The sequence below is a fragment of the Peromyscus leucopus genome, chromosome 4 (genome assembly GCF_004664715.2).
Source record: "Peromyscus leucopus breed LL Stock chromosome 4, UCI_PerLeu_2.1, whole genome shotgun sequence".
Classification (NCBI taxonomy): Eukaryota; Metazoa; Chordata; class Mammalia; order Rodentia; family Cricetidae; genus Peromyscus; species Peromyscus leucopus.
This window is the reverse complement of record NC_051066.1, coordinates 2066078-2081489: the sequence shown is the minus strand read 5'-3', so window position 1 is coordinate 2081489 and position 15412 is coordinate 2066078. Positions and strand designations below refer to the sequence as shown.

General features: G+C 40.9%; 1 protein-coding gene across 2 annotated transcripts in view; it reads left to right on the top strand.

Moving 5' to 3' along the window:
• Rabgap1 (RAB GTPase activating protein 1) overlaps positions 1–15412 on the top strand; it is a 99557-nt gene that overhangs the window by 55264 nt on the left and 28881 nt on the right. For both annotated transcript variants that reach the window (XM_028887929.2, XM_037204475.1), the window contains one exon: positions 7181–7294. In XM_028887929.2, the coding sequence (XP_028743762.1) occupies positions 7181–7294 (114 nt within the window). The remainder of the gene's footprint in view (positions 1–7180; positions 7295–15412) is intronic.

Below are 15412 nucleotides of genomic sequence, written 5' to 3'. Positions count from 1 at the left end.
GGTTATTTGGTTTTAGGAGAATTTCATGAGCACCTTATTCAATCTGTCCAACACTATGAGGTTGTATAAGGAGTGTTTTGTTTTTTGATTTTTTGAGACAGGGTTTCTCTGTGTAGCCCTGGCTGTCCTGGAACTCACTTTGTAGACCAAGCAAGGCTCAAACTCAGAGATCCACTTGCCTCTGCCTCCCAAGTGCTGGGATTAAAGGTGTACACCACCGCATGCACCAGCGCCCAGCTTTTCACAAGAGCGCCTCATTTATCCACCATTGGCAATTTAAATACTCACAGCTTATAAGTGCAAGATCTCAGTTATACCCCAGGCTTTTCTGATAACAGTGCCCAGGTGGCTACCTCATTTACTTCTCAGAGGAACCTATCAGGTATTTGTTTTTAATTTCCTTCTTTTATTGGTCAGGAATGTTTACTCTTAGACAAGAACTTGAAAGTCACACAGAGTAAGTGAGAGCACTTTACTCACTGGGCCATCTTGCTTGCCTTCAGCATGCTTTTTGCGAATGGGTTGTCCTATATTGCCCAGACTGCCCTTGAAATCCTGCCTCAGTCATCTGAGTAACTGAGACTGTAAGTGTGCGCCCTGTTCCTGGCTGCTTCTCTTTTTCTATTACAACAATCAGAGAAGCTTCTTAGAAAGTAACAGAGCCCAAAACAAACAGAAATCAAAGGAAACAGAAGGATGTGGGTTTCCAAAGGAAAAAAGAAACATTTTAGTACTTGTAATTTAATGGATTAGGTTATATAAAAAGCCATAACTTGAGGTCTATAGGACTTGAACTCAGGTTTGTTATTATGTACTACTGTATGTTAATTGTGTATTTATTTTGTGTGCATTTGTGGGGCAGTGGTGGGAGTACAGTGGTCAAAAGGACAGCCTGGAGGAGTTAGTTCTCCTCTCTTACTGTTTTAGCCCCAAGAATTGAACTAGCATCAAACTTGGCAGCAACTTTCTCACAGAACTCAAGTTTTTTGGTTATTTTGTTGTTGGTGATGATTGGTTGGTTGGTTTTGAAATGGGGTCTCACCTAATAACTCTTTAACTACTTAGCTTACCTGAAACTCACTACATAGACCATGCTAGCCTGGAACTCACAAAGATCCACCTGCCTCTGACTCCTGAGCACTGGAGTTTAAAGGTCTGCAACACCATAATACCAGGCCCAGGATTTTGTTCTTAAAGTGATGCTCTATAAAATGTTTAACTTACACAACAAAAACTATGATGCTAAGCTGTTAACCTTACTAGGAGAGTATTTATTTGATAATGCAGTTTACTTGGTGGTAGAATGAAATTGAAAGAAGTGTTTAGAAGTATTTATAGTTACCAAAACATTTGTTTAGAATGTGACTCAGCACACAGTGTTGTGCCTTCTAATTTAACTCAAAACTTGCCACTCTTACCATCACCCACTGCTTTACTTGGAATGATTCTCTGCCTGTTCGCTTTTGTCAGTACAGTTTTTAATGTCTGGTCATTGGGTTCTCCAGAAGTATTGCTATGCAGGAGCATCAATAATAGCCAAGCAGGAAAAGGTTGACCATGTTGTTTGCATTTATGCCTTATCTATACATGATTTGGGGCAGTTTTACCAAACATTGGCCACTTTTCCTGTGGGAAACTTGATCCCTAAAAGGAAATGGACATAGCTAAAGGGCTACATGTCACATGGGACTTAGATTTATTTTTAGAATGGCATTATAATGCCATATTTGGTTTGAAACAATGTGACAGCGGTCCATTATTAAGTACAGAGTCATCTTTTCTGAAGCTGGCCACTTTCCTCTTGTATTATCTACAATAGATAGAACCATAGTGTCAGTGTGGTGCTTACATATTCATGCAGTTGATCCATCCATAAAGATCAGAAGTGCTTGTTGGCAGATATTTCTATAACAGGCTTGCTGAGTTTAGTTTCTATAGTTAAGACACTGTACAAGGTTGTCTTTTTGTTTTAATTTTGGGGAGGGTTGTTTGCTTTATTGGATGTTGGGGACATGAGTGAAGAGGCGGAGGCATTTGACGTTACTCTAATTGTTTGTCCTGAAATGGGTCTGTGCCCTGAAGACTGGTTTAAAACAAAATAAATCTAGCCAGCACAAGTATTTTTTTCTTGAGCTCTACAGTGTTTGGGTCAGTATGATTCATAGGCTAAAAGAAAAAACAAAATCCTATTCTATCATTTATATTTTAAGTGTCAGTTTTTCTATCTTATTTATCTTCATAAATTCATGTGATTACAATGAAGTAGGATGTTGATGACATACAATAGGTTGTTTTTGAATTGCTTACTTTGGTCACAGATCTGCTCCTCCCCAGACCAGGCACTAAGTCCCAAACAGGAAACCTTGCCAAATACATATTTTTCTGTTTTGGCTTCTCCCTCAAGATTGGAAGTAGGCCAGCAACATCAGTAGTAACCCTTCCCACTAGATATGAAATTGATGTACCAGGCCTATGTCTCCCACTTTCTTCCACACAGTGTGTCTTTCCTTTTTATAAACCCAGTGAGGCAAATAGATTAAGTTTTGTAAACACATACGTTTTATAAGTAAGGACCTCAAAGTTTAGCTTAGGTAAGTAGCCTGCCCAAGGTTATGAAAGTTAAGAGAGGCAGTGCACAGAGAGAACTGCCCAAGACAGGGTTTAAGTCCTGCCCGTTGTGCATTCTATCTTCTCTGCTCTTTGTCAAAAGCCCAAATCCAGAGGCCACACAATTGTGGCCAGGTTCTGAAGTACCTCAGTCACCCCTGTGTTCTAGGATAATGGAAATGGATTTCCAGGCTGCTCTGTGTTTTCTGTGATGGAGCTTTGGAAGGGAGACTTTGAAACATTAACTACTGAGTGTCTGTATAGTATTTTATGTTTTTAAATCTGTATAGCTCAATTTCCTGTCTCTCTTTGGTTCAGCTTTTAAATTCTGCTGTTAACTTTAAATTGTTGATAAAGTTATTGTCATCATGGGTACTTCTAACACCTCTCTGGGAACAGTTCTCCAAAATATGTGTGAAAAGCAATCTCTTTCGACAAATTGATTTCTACTATCCATCAAGTTTGATTTCTACCAAAATCCCCTCTATTTGTTGGTGTGGAAGAATAACACTGTAGCACAGAAATCCCATGGTTCCTAGTTGAAAGGCAAATAATGACTTGAAGAACAGTGATGCCAGCCAGTTCATTTGTATAGCTACATAAGGTGTATGTTGAATATTGAAAGCTCAAGTCATCAATAGAGGTGTTTGTTTTGTTTTAGTTTTTTATTGTTAATAAATGAGCCTATTAGTTACATTTATTTCTAGGATTCATATTTTGATGACAAAAAGATAATGGACACTGGGTCGCTTTCCATGGAGTGGAAATGCTTATAATTCTTAGAAGACAGTTTTTTACAAAGACATTAGTAATGTGGTAGTGAGCATCCTCAACACCGTGAAATGTAAAGGCCCTATAACAGGTGCTATGTTTTGCCCTTTCCCTCCCTCTCTTCCTTCCCTCCCTTCCCTCCCCCCCTCTCAACAGTCTCAAAGCATACTGGAGATACAACTTAGTGAGATGGGTCTTTGAGGACTAAGATAATTATGGCTTAAATACATTTCAGTAATTATGATTTAATGAAACTAAAGATGTATATTTAAGCCAAGCAGTGGTAGCACATACCTTTAATCCCAGCTCTGGGAGGCAGAGGCATGCGGATCTCTGAGTTCGAGGCCACCCTGGTCTGCAGAGTGAGTTCCAGGACAGCCAGGCTACACAGAGAAACCCTGTCTCAAAATACAAAAACAATCAAAAGCTATAGCTGACTTTTTAAAAGGAGCTGCAGACTGAAGGAACAGCTTAGCAGGTACCAGCATTTGATACACATGCCTGATGATCTGAGTTAGATCTGCAAAATCTGCTTTTAGAGCTGAGGCAGTCGTCTGTAATCTTCCAGCTCCTGTGGTGATGTGGATCGTAGAGACAGGAGAGTCAGCACAGCTCTCAGAGCAGCTAGGTTGGAGTTCACAGTGGTGGCAGAAATAGGGGACTCTGACTTAACAATGTAGAAAGCAAGAACTGACTCTCAGAAGTTGTCTTCTGAGTTCCACATTCATGCCATGCCACATCTTATATATACAAGTACACACACACAACAAGGATACACAACCAGTAAAATATGCTTTACTCATGAAAATACATTTTAAAGACAGGACATGGGGCAAGGCATGCTGGCACACCCAGAAGGCTGAGGCCAGCCTGAACTATATAGTGAGACCCTGTCTAATGAATAAATAATGTATTCGAGTGGGGTGCTTTTCTGTTTCATTAAGTGTTACATACACTTTTACAGCTTTTATAACGTTTGGAGTTATTCCTGAGAACTTTTTATTTGGGCAACAAACCACTTAGGAAATATAATCCTCTCTGCTCCTTATTTCACATGGCAGCCTTCCATGGCATTTCTTTTGTTTGGGCATTTTCTTTTTCTTCCTGCCATTCTTAGCTTTCTATTTTCCAACTTGAGTTTACAAAGAGTATGTTTTCAAAGGACTTCCTCCAGTTCCCAGTGCCTTATTAATCCTGAGAAGTTACTTAGTCATCCAATTCTCATAGTAAGCTATAAAAATAGACATCCAGAAAGATTAGAGTGTGGGACTACTATGATTTGAACTAATACACAATTTTGACCTGAGGACAAGGAAATACCATGTGTTATAATTTCCCGAAATTTTAATCCACATACGGTTTTTAAGGAGCTTTAAAATGTAAGGAGCTCAGATCCCACCCCCACATCAAGCATGGTGGGAGCCAAGGGATAAGAAATCACTAGAAATGAATCACACCTGGCCTCTAGATCTTGGTTATTAGTGACATCCTTAATGAAAGGAACAAGAACTATGTGGTGGTTTTAAGGGATACTGGTCAAGCATTTTGTATAATGTCCTTCAAGAAGTTGTCTGGTATTTTTCTTGTAAAGCTATGAATTTGAAGCGGGAAGATATAAAGTAAAAGCCATTCTTATACCATGAAGAGTGCCTACTAGCAGAATGATTTACCACTCTTAGTACTGATCTTGCTTGTCTACCCCCACCTCCCATTCCATCACTGTAGTGGAGTATTCCACTCTCACTTCCTTGATGACATAGTATGTACATAAGTTATTTGAAATTCTACCTGGGTGATTTATCTCTTTATTCTATTTATTTATTTATTTAATCCATCATTTATTTTTGTATATACAGATATTTTTGTATATACAGATATTTTTCTCATACTCAAGGCTATAACTCAATATTACCATATTTGTTAGTTGCTTAAATTATTTGGCTTAAGTCACTAGGAATGTTTTTCATTGGCTGTCAATATCCCTCTGACATACTTCCATCAGTACAGACATTCTGTTGTTGGTAGTGTTACTGGTATCAGTTGGTTGGCTTGGTTTGTGGTAGCAATAAAAATTAAGAAGTGTTTATGGGATTTTTTTTTGTCTGTTTCTTTTTTAAATTTTCTGGCAATAAAAATATTCCAGGTTTGTCTCCTGTGTTTTTCACCTCAATCTTAGAGTCACTCATTTATCCAAGTAGCTCTCCTTTTCTTAGCAAATGGTATTAAACTTGTAGAGTGGGGTGTGCTGTGTGATTTACCAAAGTAATTGTATGATGTGTAGGCTTGTCATTATTTGTAAGAGGTCCAGTTGTTGGATTACCTCACCAATGCTTGGTGCTTTCATTTTAGCCAGTCTAATGTGTCAGTGTGTGTGTGTGAAGTTTCTGAGCTACTTATATTGTCTTATTTTGTTGCTTAAAATATGAGACAAATATAACTATTTACAATATTTCATTTAAACTGTTACTACATTTGAATATACAGAAACATACAGATTTCTTGAGAATTGACTTTTGTAACTTGCAGCAAATACTGTTAACATTCATTACTATGTGAAAGATACATATTCAAAAGGAAGATCAAGTTATAGCAGACTCTGACAGTGTTTGGGGCACTGAGCATGTATAAACTTACTTGGCAGCAGCAAGTAGGTGTATTTAAAATCAGTACCCAAATCTTCTCTCTGGTCACATTGTCAAGGACAAGGATTTGTTTTTAGAATTTTGTGAGATTTTTAATATTATTATTCTGACAAGAATTTATTAAACTCATCATTATTAGAATTCAGGGGAGGAACATGTGGTTTGGCCTATGACAAATCAAATGGATTCATTCCAAGTTTCTCAGCATATTTTGTAAGATCAAATAGTTTAAGGCAGTGGTTCCCATAGGACTCCAGTTTGTTACCGTTTTTTGCAGGCTTCAGAAATTCATCCTGTGATTTTTCATTGTCTGGTCCCATGGTCAGTGGGAAGGGCAGTGGATACATGAAAACTGCTGGGGATGTTAGAGCCAGCAGGGCATTGGTATGCCTCATGGGTGACTGCTGGCATTAGTGACACCTATTTACCTTTTTGTTGATTCAAAGACCACTCTTCTCTTCTGGCAGAGGAAAAGAGGGGTTTCTCGTTAGGTGTTTGAACCCAGTGCTGTTTGGCAGTCTCACTCTGCATTCTTGTGTCATTTGCCCCTAGGAAACTCTGGTTAGGGGCCTTGGACCATGGCTGAAGAGATGGCTCAGAGGTTAAGAGCACTGACTGCTCTTCTAGAAGACCTGGGTTCCATTCCCAGCACCCACATGGCAGCTCAGAATAGTCTGTACCCAGCTCCACCACACATGAAAGGAATGTACATACAAAGCCTTGGACCTTTCCCACTTAGGAATGGGCATGAGCTTCATGCCAGAGGATAGATTAAGCATTACTTTATCTACTCAGGTTTTCTATCAGAAGCACTTTCACTCCTCCTTTGAAGTAAACTTGAATGTTTTTCTGAGGGAAACCAGTTTTTAGCAGCTCGTTTTCCTTTGTACACGAAAGTTCACCAGCCTCACCTCCTGCTGTGCGCAGGGAAGACAGCATGCGTGTGAGGAATGAAATGGCACTTTCCTTCTGTCTGGCCCACCCTCATTACACATTACACTTACAGAGGATTAGTCCCTGAAGAGGCAGTAAGTGCAGGCGTGAATATGTGTTTGACCTTAAGCACTTAAAGTACGTAAATAATGGGACCCTTTTGTACAATTCCAAATAGATAACTATCTTCTTAATGGCCCTGGGCCTCTCTTCCTCTGTTTCCACAGGAGTCTCCCCAAGACAGTGCTATCACACGGGATATTAACCGCACGTTTCCAGCTCATGACTACTTCAAGGACACAGGAGGAGATGGACAAGATTCCTTATATAAAATATGCAAGGTATTTCATATTAAAATATAAAAGTATTGGTTTTGAATAACAGTTCTGGTTCTTTGAAATTATGTAAAAGACAAACTACAAAATGTAATTTGGGCTTGTTTGGGGCTTTTATTTTTAGTTTTTTCTGTTTTTTGAAACAGGACCTTGTGTTGTCTAAGCTATATTCAGTCTCACTATACCAGAGGCTGGCCTTAAATTCCTGTTCCTCTTGCCTCCAGTTCCCAAATCATAGATTTATAGATGCATTCCACCATGCTGTCTACAAAGTATTATTTGTATTTGATTTTCAGAATTGGAAAAGAAAGATTAAGACAACAAAAATGAGTATCTGAAAGCCGTAGATAACACAATTTTAGAGTCATTAAAAATCAGGAAATAATGAGTCCAGAGAAATGACTCTCTTTAACAGCCCACACTGCTCTTCCAGAGGACCGGAGTTCAGTTCCCAGAACCTACACCTAGTAGGTCATCACTTCATAAACTCCAGCTACATGGGGTCCAATGCCTCTGGTTCTGCAAGCACCTGTATTCATGTAGGTCATGCTGTTATGCTAGAAGTCACTCTCAGCCAGTTAGAAGCAGGACATGCGAGGCTAGAAAGAAGGTAAGGACAGAAAATAGCATATTCTTGGTACAGTCTAGCCATCTCATTATGACCTCATAACTACTGGCCTGCACAGGACTGTCCGTGTCGGCAGCCAGTCATGGATAGGGCAAGGACCTTTGGAACCCTACTTTCTCCTACTGAACTGATGGATACTGAAAGATTCTGGGCGAGGGCAAGGACCTGTGGAACCCTACTTTCTCCTACTGAACTGATGGATACTGAAAGATTCTGGGCGAGCGTGAGTCCTCTTCAGTTGTGTGCCCACAGTGAGCCCTGCTGGTGAGCCCACCAGGCTCCAGTGGAGAGTTGCAAACCCATGGCCATACAGAATCCTAGTTCGAGCCAGTGGGTCACAAAACCAAAGAGAGACAAATATGGGAAAAGGATTTGTCAGGAGGAGAGTATTGACAGGTACAGGAGGAAGGTAAGGGGTTGGAAAGAAAGTCGTTAGCATGTATTATATACATGCTTGAAATTGTCCAAGGACAAATCTGATAAAGACTGTTTGAAAACCAGAAAGAGAAAAAGAATAACTGCAGCCAGTATAGCTAAATGTGACACTTACCAAGACCAAGTTCTCAGTGTTCAACAGACAGAGGAAAAACAGTTTCAAATTTGGTTTGTAAGGCTCCTGGGAGCCATGGAATGCTTATACACATTCTAGGTGCTGAAGTTGGCTCTGTGGATATGACTCAACAGTAGGATGTGCCAGTGCCCAGGTGGATATGTAGCACTGCTGCTTAATAAATAAGTGATGGTGAATATTCATTCTAAGATCTGTACCTGAACACCAGAAAAAGAACAGCCTATTCAGTTGTAATCTTTTTGTTTTGTTTTGTTTTTTCAAAGCAGGGTTTCTCTATGTAGCACTGGCTGTCCTGGAACTTGCTCTGTAGACCAGGCTGGCCTTGGAACTCACAGAGATCCACCTGCCTCTGCCTCCAGGTGCTGGGATTAAAGATGTGCGCCACCATGCCTGGCTGGTTGTAATCATTTTAAAAACAGATTTGTTCTATTGCACATCAGAACCACAGTGCTAAAAGGTTGGGACCAGACCTTTTCAGTCTTGTCCTGATTTCAGAGCCCGTCTTTGACCTTTTCCTTCTCATAATTAGTTTTTTGTCGTGTGTTCAGACAAGACATAAGACATGTTCTTAAGGAACTTTCACTTAGTTTTTTCTTTCCAATCTTATCAGCTGGCTTTAGGAGGGGCTAGAAATTAAAGGCTTTCCAGTGACATACTAGGTGATTTTAACTATTGAGGACAGTTAGACTTTAAAGAAGTTGTTCTTTAATTTCTCTATAATGCTCAAAGCTGTGATTCTATTGTAATCTTCTTAGGTCTTTTAGCCACTTGTGTCTTTTTTTTTTTTTTTTTTTTAATTTTACAACACTATTCAGTTCTACATAACAGCCACAGATTTCCTTGTTCTCCCCCTTCCTGCCCCCTCCCATTCCCCCCAGCCCACCCCCCTTTCCCACCTCCTCCAGATCAAGGCCACCCCCGAGGGCTGAGATCGACCTGATAGACTCAGTCCAGGCAGGTCCATTCCCCTCCTCCCAGATTGAGCCAAGCGTCCCTGCATAAGTCCCAGGTTTCAAACAGCTGTCTCATGCAGCTAGCCCAGGACCTGGTCCCACTGCCTAGATGGCTCCCAAACAGATCAAGCCAATCAACTGTCTCACCTATTCAGAGGGCCTGATCCAGTTGGGGGCCCCTCAGCCTTTGGTTCATAGTTCATGTGTTTCCATTCATTTGGCTATTTGTCCCTGTGCTTTATCCAACCTTGGTTTCAACAATTCTCGCTCATATAAACCCTCCTCTTTCTCGCTAATTAGACTCCCAGCGCTCCACCCAGGACCTAGCCATGGATGTCTGCATCCAGATTCCTCAGTACTTGGATGGGGTTTCTGGCACAACTATTAGAGTGTTTGGCCATCCCATCACCAGAGTAGGTCAGTCCCTAGCCACTTGTATCTTGTATCTCAGTTCTATCTTCCATACAGTTCCCCGCCATGTTGCAGAATTCCCAGAAATTATGCCAGTGTCCAACGCCTCTGCCTCACTTCTGTATCCAGTTTCCATGTCTCAGCCTCCTTGCAGCTCTCTGCCTTTGACTCTCCCTTCCTGGCTATCCTCCTACCTTTGAGCCTCACCAGTAACTTTGTCTTTTCTCTCTCTGACTGTCCACCCACAGAGACCTTCCCGTGGTACTCAGATGGAATTCTCCAGCTCTACGTGGCCCTTTGAAGTCCCCCTCACTCTCAGAGCAGAAGTTCTCAATTACTAGACAGATGTGCCAAATCTGTGTTAACGTGTTAAATCCTTGGTGCCAGTTGGTCTCTGTCAGAATCATGGAACAAAGTTGGTTTTTCGAGTTCACTTAAAAACATGTTTATTGTGAAAGCTTTCAAACACAGAAATTGATTATTGTGGTGAATTTCTGTGTATTCCCTTCACATCAGCTTCCTTCCATGTTGCTTCATCTGTCCATTAGTACTTCAAAATATATTGCTGCCTGTAAGGGAACCAGCCCTGAGCTGTCTTGGAATCCATGGTGTCAGCGAGGGTAGGAATTTTCTATCTGAGGGGTTTTAGGGAAAGAAAGCATTTACACTCTCTTGATGGTTTCTTTTCTGTATTCTCTCACGTTGTACTACTTCATTGCTCTCCTGTTCCCTTTCCCTGCACAGTTTCAGTACTCTAACAGCATCTCTCAGGCAATACAAAAGTCATAAAAAGTACATTCCATTTCTCCCATTATCTAAGAACACCTGCAGCCCTTACAGGAGCTACATATTCAAATTATCTTCTGTAGCCTTGACTAGTCAGAATTTATTTTTACAAATTGGGGTCAGGAATGAGTGCAAGGAATTAATCATTTGCCAGCTAGCAATAATTAGGCTGTCTTTGTATTTACAACCTAGTCAGACAGGACAGCTGTGTGTCCTTGTGAACAAGAGAGGGAATGTAAACCATAAGCAAGGCATCTGGTCTAATCTAAAGCTCTTTTGAAGGTTTATATCAGCTTGCAGTGCTCATCCATAAAATTAAAGGAATTTGAGGCATTCTGGCTCCCAGTTTATCTTAATATGAGCAGTGATCATAAGCAGTTTCTTAGTGGAATTCAATAGGTCCCGACTGTGTCAAAAGTTACCTAGCATCCTCCTGACAGTCCACAGATACAAATGCCCGGAAGATCGAGATGATTCCATGAGATAAACACATACTTTACAGGCAGTCAGGAATTTTCCCACAATCATATACATTATATCAAATACCAGAGAAAAGCATGTAAAGGTACAACAAAAGGAAAAGATATTCTGGAGTCTCGCAAGCCCTGCTTAAATGAGGTATACCCATCAGAGTGTTTTTCTTCTGATGGGCTGACATGTGCTATTCCTCTGTTATGTCTATTGGCTACCTACAAAAATAAAATTCAGAAATCTTGATTCAAAGTTAGACTATTGTCCATCTCAGCCCTCCAGTGGCAGCTCTATATCCAGACTTCCTTGAATGCCATCACAAAGCTGGCTGTGTCAGGGTCCCTCAAGACCCTCCTTTTAGCTGCTGCATCTCTTCTGATTGATGTCAGTCTTCCTTTCCCACCGTGTCACCGTGTCCCAGGTTGTTTGATGCAGTTGATGACCCTTAAAGTTGCATTTCTCTCTGTGTTTGCCCTCTTATGTTGTTGGCAGTTTTATAAAAACTTCCTTGAATTAGTCGCCCAGCCTCTGGGGTCTAGTCTGCTTTCATGTCTACTCCTAAATTTGTTTCTTGTTTACACCAAAATTAGCTCATTTGTGCAGCTTCCACAGAAATCTTGAGCACTACAGTCATAACACAGTGGAATAAAATAAAAACCCCTGAGTTCATTTTCTGCTTCTGGATAAGGGTAGGTGATGATTTGTAATATATCCTGGTTCATAACTTGCTCCTGCTTCACCAGATAACTTCTGGCTTTACAGGGCTTGGTTGATTTGTGGGAATTCCCTCACTGAAGTAGCACTGCTACTGAGCATATTACAGATGTTCCTTAAGTGTCAATGAACTAATGAAATGACTTGCCCTCCTTTTCTTCATTTTAGACCCTTGAATCTTATACTCCCACTGTCAAGTACCTTGTGTACTTTCAATACGTGTGTGCGTTCATTTGGTCCCTTATCAGCCTGAATATTATGTTCCTATAAGTAAATTTGTTGCAACTCTGTGGGTTTGGTCCCAGGTTTTGGCACCAAAATGTGAGTTTTGCAACTCTGGGGAAAGATATCCTGACTACTGGGGGAGTCAGGCAACACCTTGAGCTGCTTAGGACAGCTCTGACGGCTGGAGCTGCAAAGAGACAGCCCAACCCTAGAGGGCGAGGTATCCCAGACACCTCAAGCTGCTTAGGACAGCTCTGATGCTGGAGCTGCAAAGAGCTCAACCCTGGAAGGGAAGTTTTTCTGACAGCTCAGGAGAGTCAGACCTGGAACTGCTTCATCAGGAAAGGGTATCCTGACTGTTTAGGAATGTCAGGCCTGGAGCTGTCAAGAGCTCTGCAAGGAAAGGTATCCTGACTGTTCAGGAGAGTCAGGCTATACCTGGTGTGATGGGGGATGGTCTCCTGCAGGATATAGCAATCCTGCTCCTCTCCTGGAGAGCCGCTACAGCTGAACTTTGCTCAGCCCCCACTTAAGGGGGCGTCCCAGCAGCAGAGCTCTGCTTCTCGGTCTAAGATGTTGCTTCTTTTGCTTCACTCTGCAAAAGGGGAAACCCCTGCAGAAATGTAGCAGTCTCCTCTGGCAAAGAAAGGTGTTACTTTTTCAGCTCTCTCTTGCTCTGTCCCTGACTCAGCAAGGATCTTCTCTATGTCAGTGAATGAAGATCTTCACACCCAAAACTCTTTTGAGAAAGCGGTTTATTTGGGAAGGAGGAGTCCAGGAGAGTAGCTGCCTCTACCAGGGTGGAGAGAACAGCTGTCTTTTTTAACTGACCAGGAAGGGTGGTTTATATAGGATGTCCTGGGGGTGGAGTCAACCAGGGGTTGACTTGGGGCCCAGGATTCTACTGTCCTGCTCTGTGATTGGTTGGTTTCACAAGTCAGTTGGCCAGGGGCAGAGATGGCTCTGATTTGAGCCAAACTGTGTTTCTTTCACTGGCCTTACTTAGCTTTTTGACACTAATTTTGACTCTGATTCTAGGGACCAGCAATGTTTCTTTGGCACTAGTTCCAGAGTCAGGGCATGTTTCCTTGGTTCTGGGTTTGGGAATAAAGTGTTCATTTCTCTGGCTCAGGTCCCAAACCCACCCTGTATTTCTTTCCCTGGTCCTGGATTCCAGGGCCAGGGTTCTACTGTCCTGCTCTGTGATTGGTTGGTTTCACAAGTCAGTTGGCCAGGGGCAGAGATGGCTCTGATTTGAGCCAAACTGTGTTTCTTTCACTGGCCTTATCTGAGTCATCTTTCTGGGCTCCGGAGTCAGGGTGGGTTTCTTTAGCCAGCCCCTTTTCCCTACAGTTCCCCTCTGTTCTCTACCTATGGAGACTCCATGCATGTATATAAAGTTATTTAAGCTGTGCTGAGCTCTTTGCCTAAGAAGGGTGAGTGAGGACAGTAAGTCAACATCATATTAGTAGTGTATATAAATAATGTGCACAAGATCTAGCAAAACTGACAAACACAGGCCTCTGACTCTGTAACTGAGTCATGATGATACTAAATGCTTCCCAGAGAAGTTGCCTATCTGCAATGATAGTTTTCAACACACTCCTAGCAATTATTGGCTCTAACATTAATTTTTATTAACTTAAGGTGTGGAAAGAGAAGTGCCTCCTGGTGTTATAAACAGGTTCTTTCTAAAGCTCTCATTTTGTATCTTGTCTTTGAAAAAAGGATACGTTCTTCTTGTAGCCCTCTCATCAGACAAGCTGTGAGGAGCCGGAAAGCCTACTAAAACTACAGTGACTTCTACCTGAGTTTATGAAGATAGGATTATAAAGCTATGATGTCTCTAAAAGCTAATGATAAAGCACACACACACACACACACACACACACACACACAGACATCAAAGACCCTAGAAGGATGAAATGTTATCTAACCATAGGGACATCTGGCTGCCTGGACAATCACCCTAGGTTCTCCTGTAACACTGGGGCATCCAACCCTGGCCTACAGGCTTAGTATATCTGACAAGCATTTCTGAGAAGCAGGAATTTTGAAGGAATGTCCTACTTGTCTTGGCAAGTTTGGCAGTCGGTTTTTGTTGTTGTTGTTTTGGGTTTTTTTTTTTTTTCCGTCCTGCTTGTCCAGTTTGGACAGTATACTGTAAGCAGTTGAGGAAAGGACTGTTTCTTTGCCCACATGTCTAGCTTTTGCCATAAAGAAAGCAAACTCTATACAAAGGTTCTTCAATGCTCATCATCTTCTTTGAAGTAAATGGGTGCTGTCAGGAGCAGACATGTCTCACTGTCATGAAAAGTCTTATGTTAGTAAATATATTAAATGTCATAGTCTGTAGGTGTCATCTATGTAAATATATCTCTGTTTGACCTTGAAAACATACCTAAAATGACTACAAGTTTGATGATAATAGGTGACTACTAACCTGCATTTATTATCCTAAATAGTTTGTAGTGACAACTTTTGAGGACTAGAAATTTACATTATATTGTTCAAGGAGCTGCATAGGTACAATAGGTATAAGCTGCATAGGTATAAGAAAATTAATCTTAAATTCATATCAACATACAAAAATCTTAAATGAATAGAAACATATATACACTATAACAAAAATAACCTCAAATTTGTATCATTATACAAAAATTCATACCAATGTAAAATATTCAAGACTGGTTGTTGCTTTTTGGATTAAAGTAGATTTAATCTACCTTTTTATCCTATCATTTCCATACCCCCCTTTTTCTGTTTAGAACAAGATGCCTGAATCTAATCTCCTTTGTTTAGCATTTTTTTTTCTGACCATTTCCAATAACAACTTGTAACTAACCTCCTTAAATGATAACAAACATCCACCAAAATTTTTGGAATGTGGGCACTGTTCCCTAGACTGCTTCCTGTTGTCTGGGGGTGCTGGTATCTTTGGGGAAACCTTGAGAAAATTAGGATAATAATGAAGTCTTGGCTGGAGTGGTCCATGAGGTTGAACCATCTCAGCCAGCAGCCTTGAAGCTAGTTTGGGTGCTGAATTTTGAGGAGACTGTAACAGAGGCATTTTCAAATACTGGATTACCTGGGTCATCCGTTTTCGTTGGTGTCTGGTCGCCTTGTTCTGAAAATACATAAAATTTTAAAGGTAGTATCCATTACAGGTATGGAATGTGTCGCGTGCACAAGTCAGTTAAAGATTTTTTTTGTTTTATGTTTGAGCAGGTAAAATGCACATTTCTTGTAGTTCTTCTAGGTTTATTTTTTATGTCTGTAGCCAGGATTTCAGGGAGGTCTTTCCCAATCAAACCTGATGTTCTTTAATCTGGAATGAATTCACAGCTTCTCATTTCCTGTGGAAA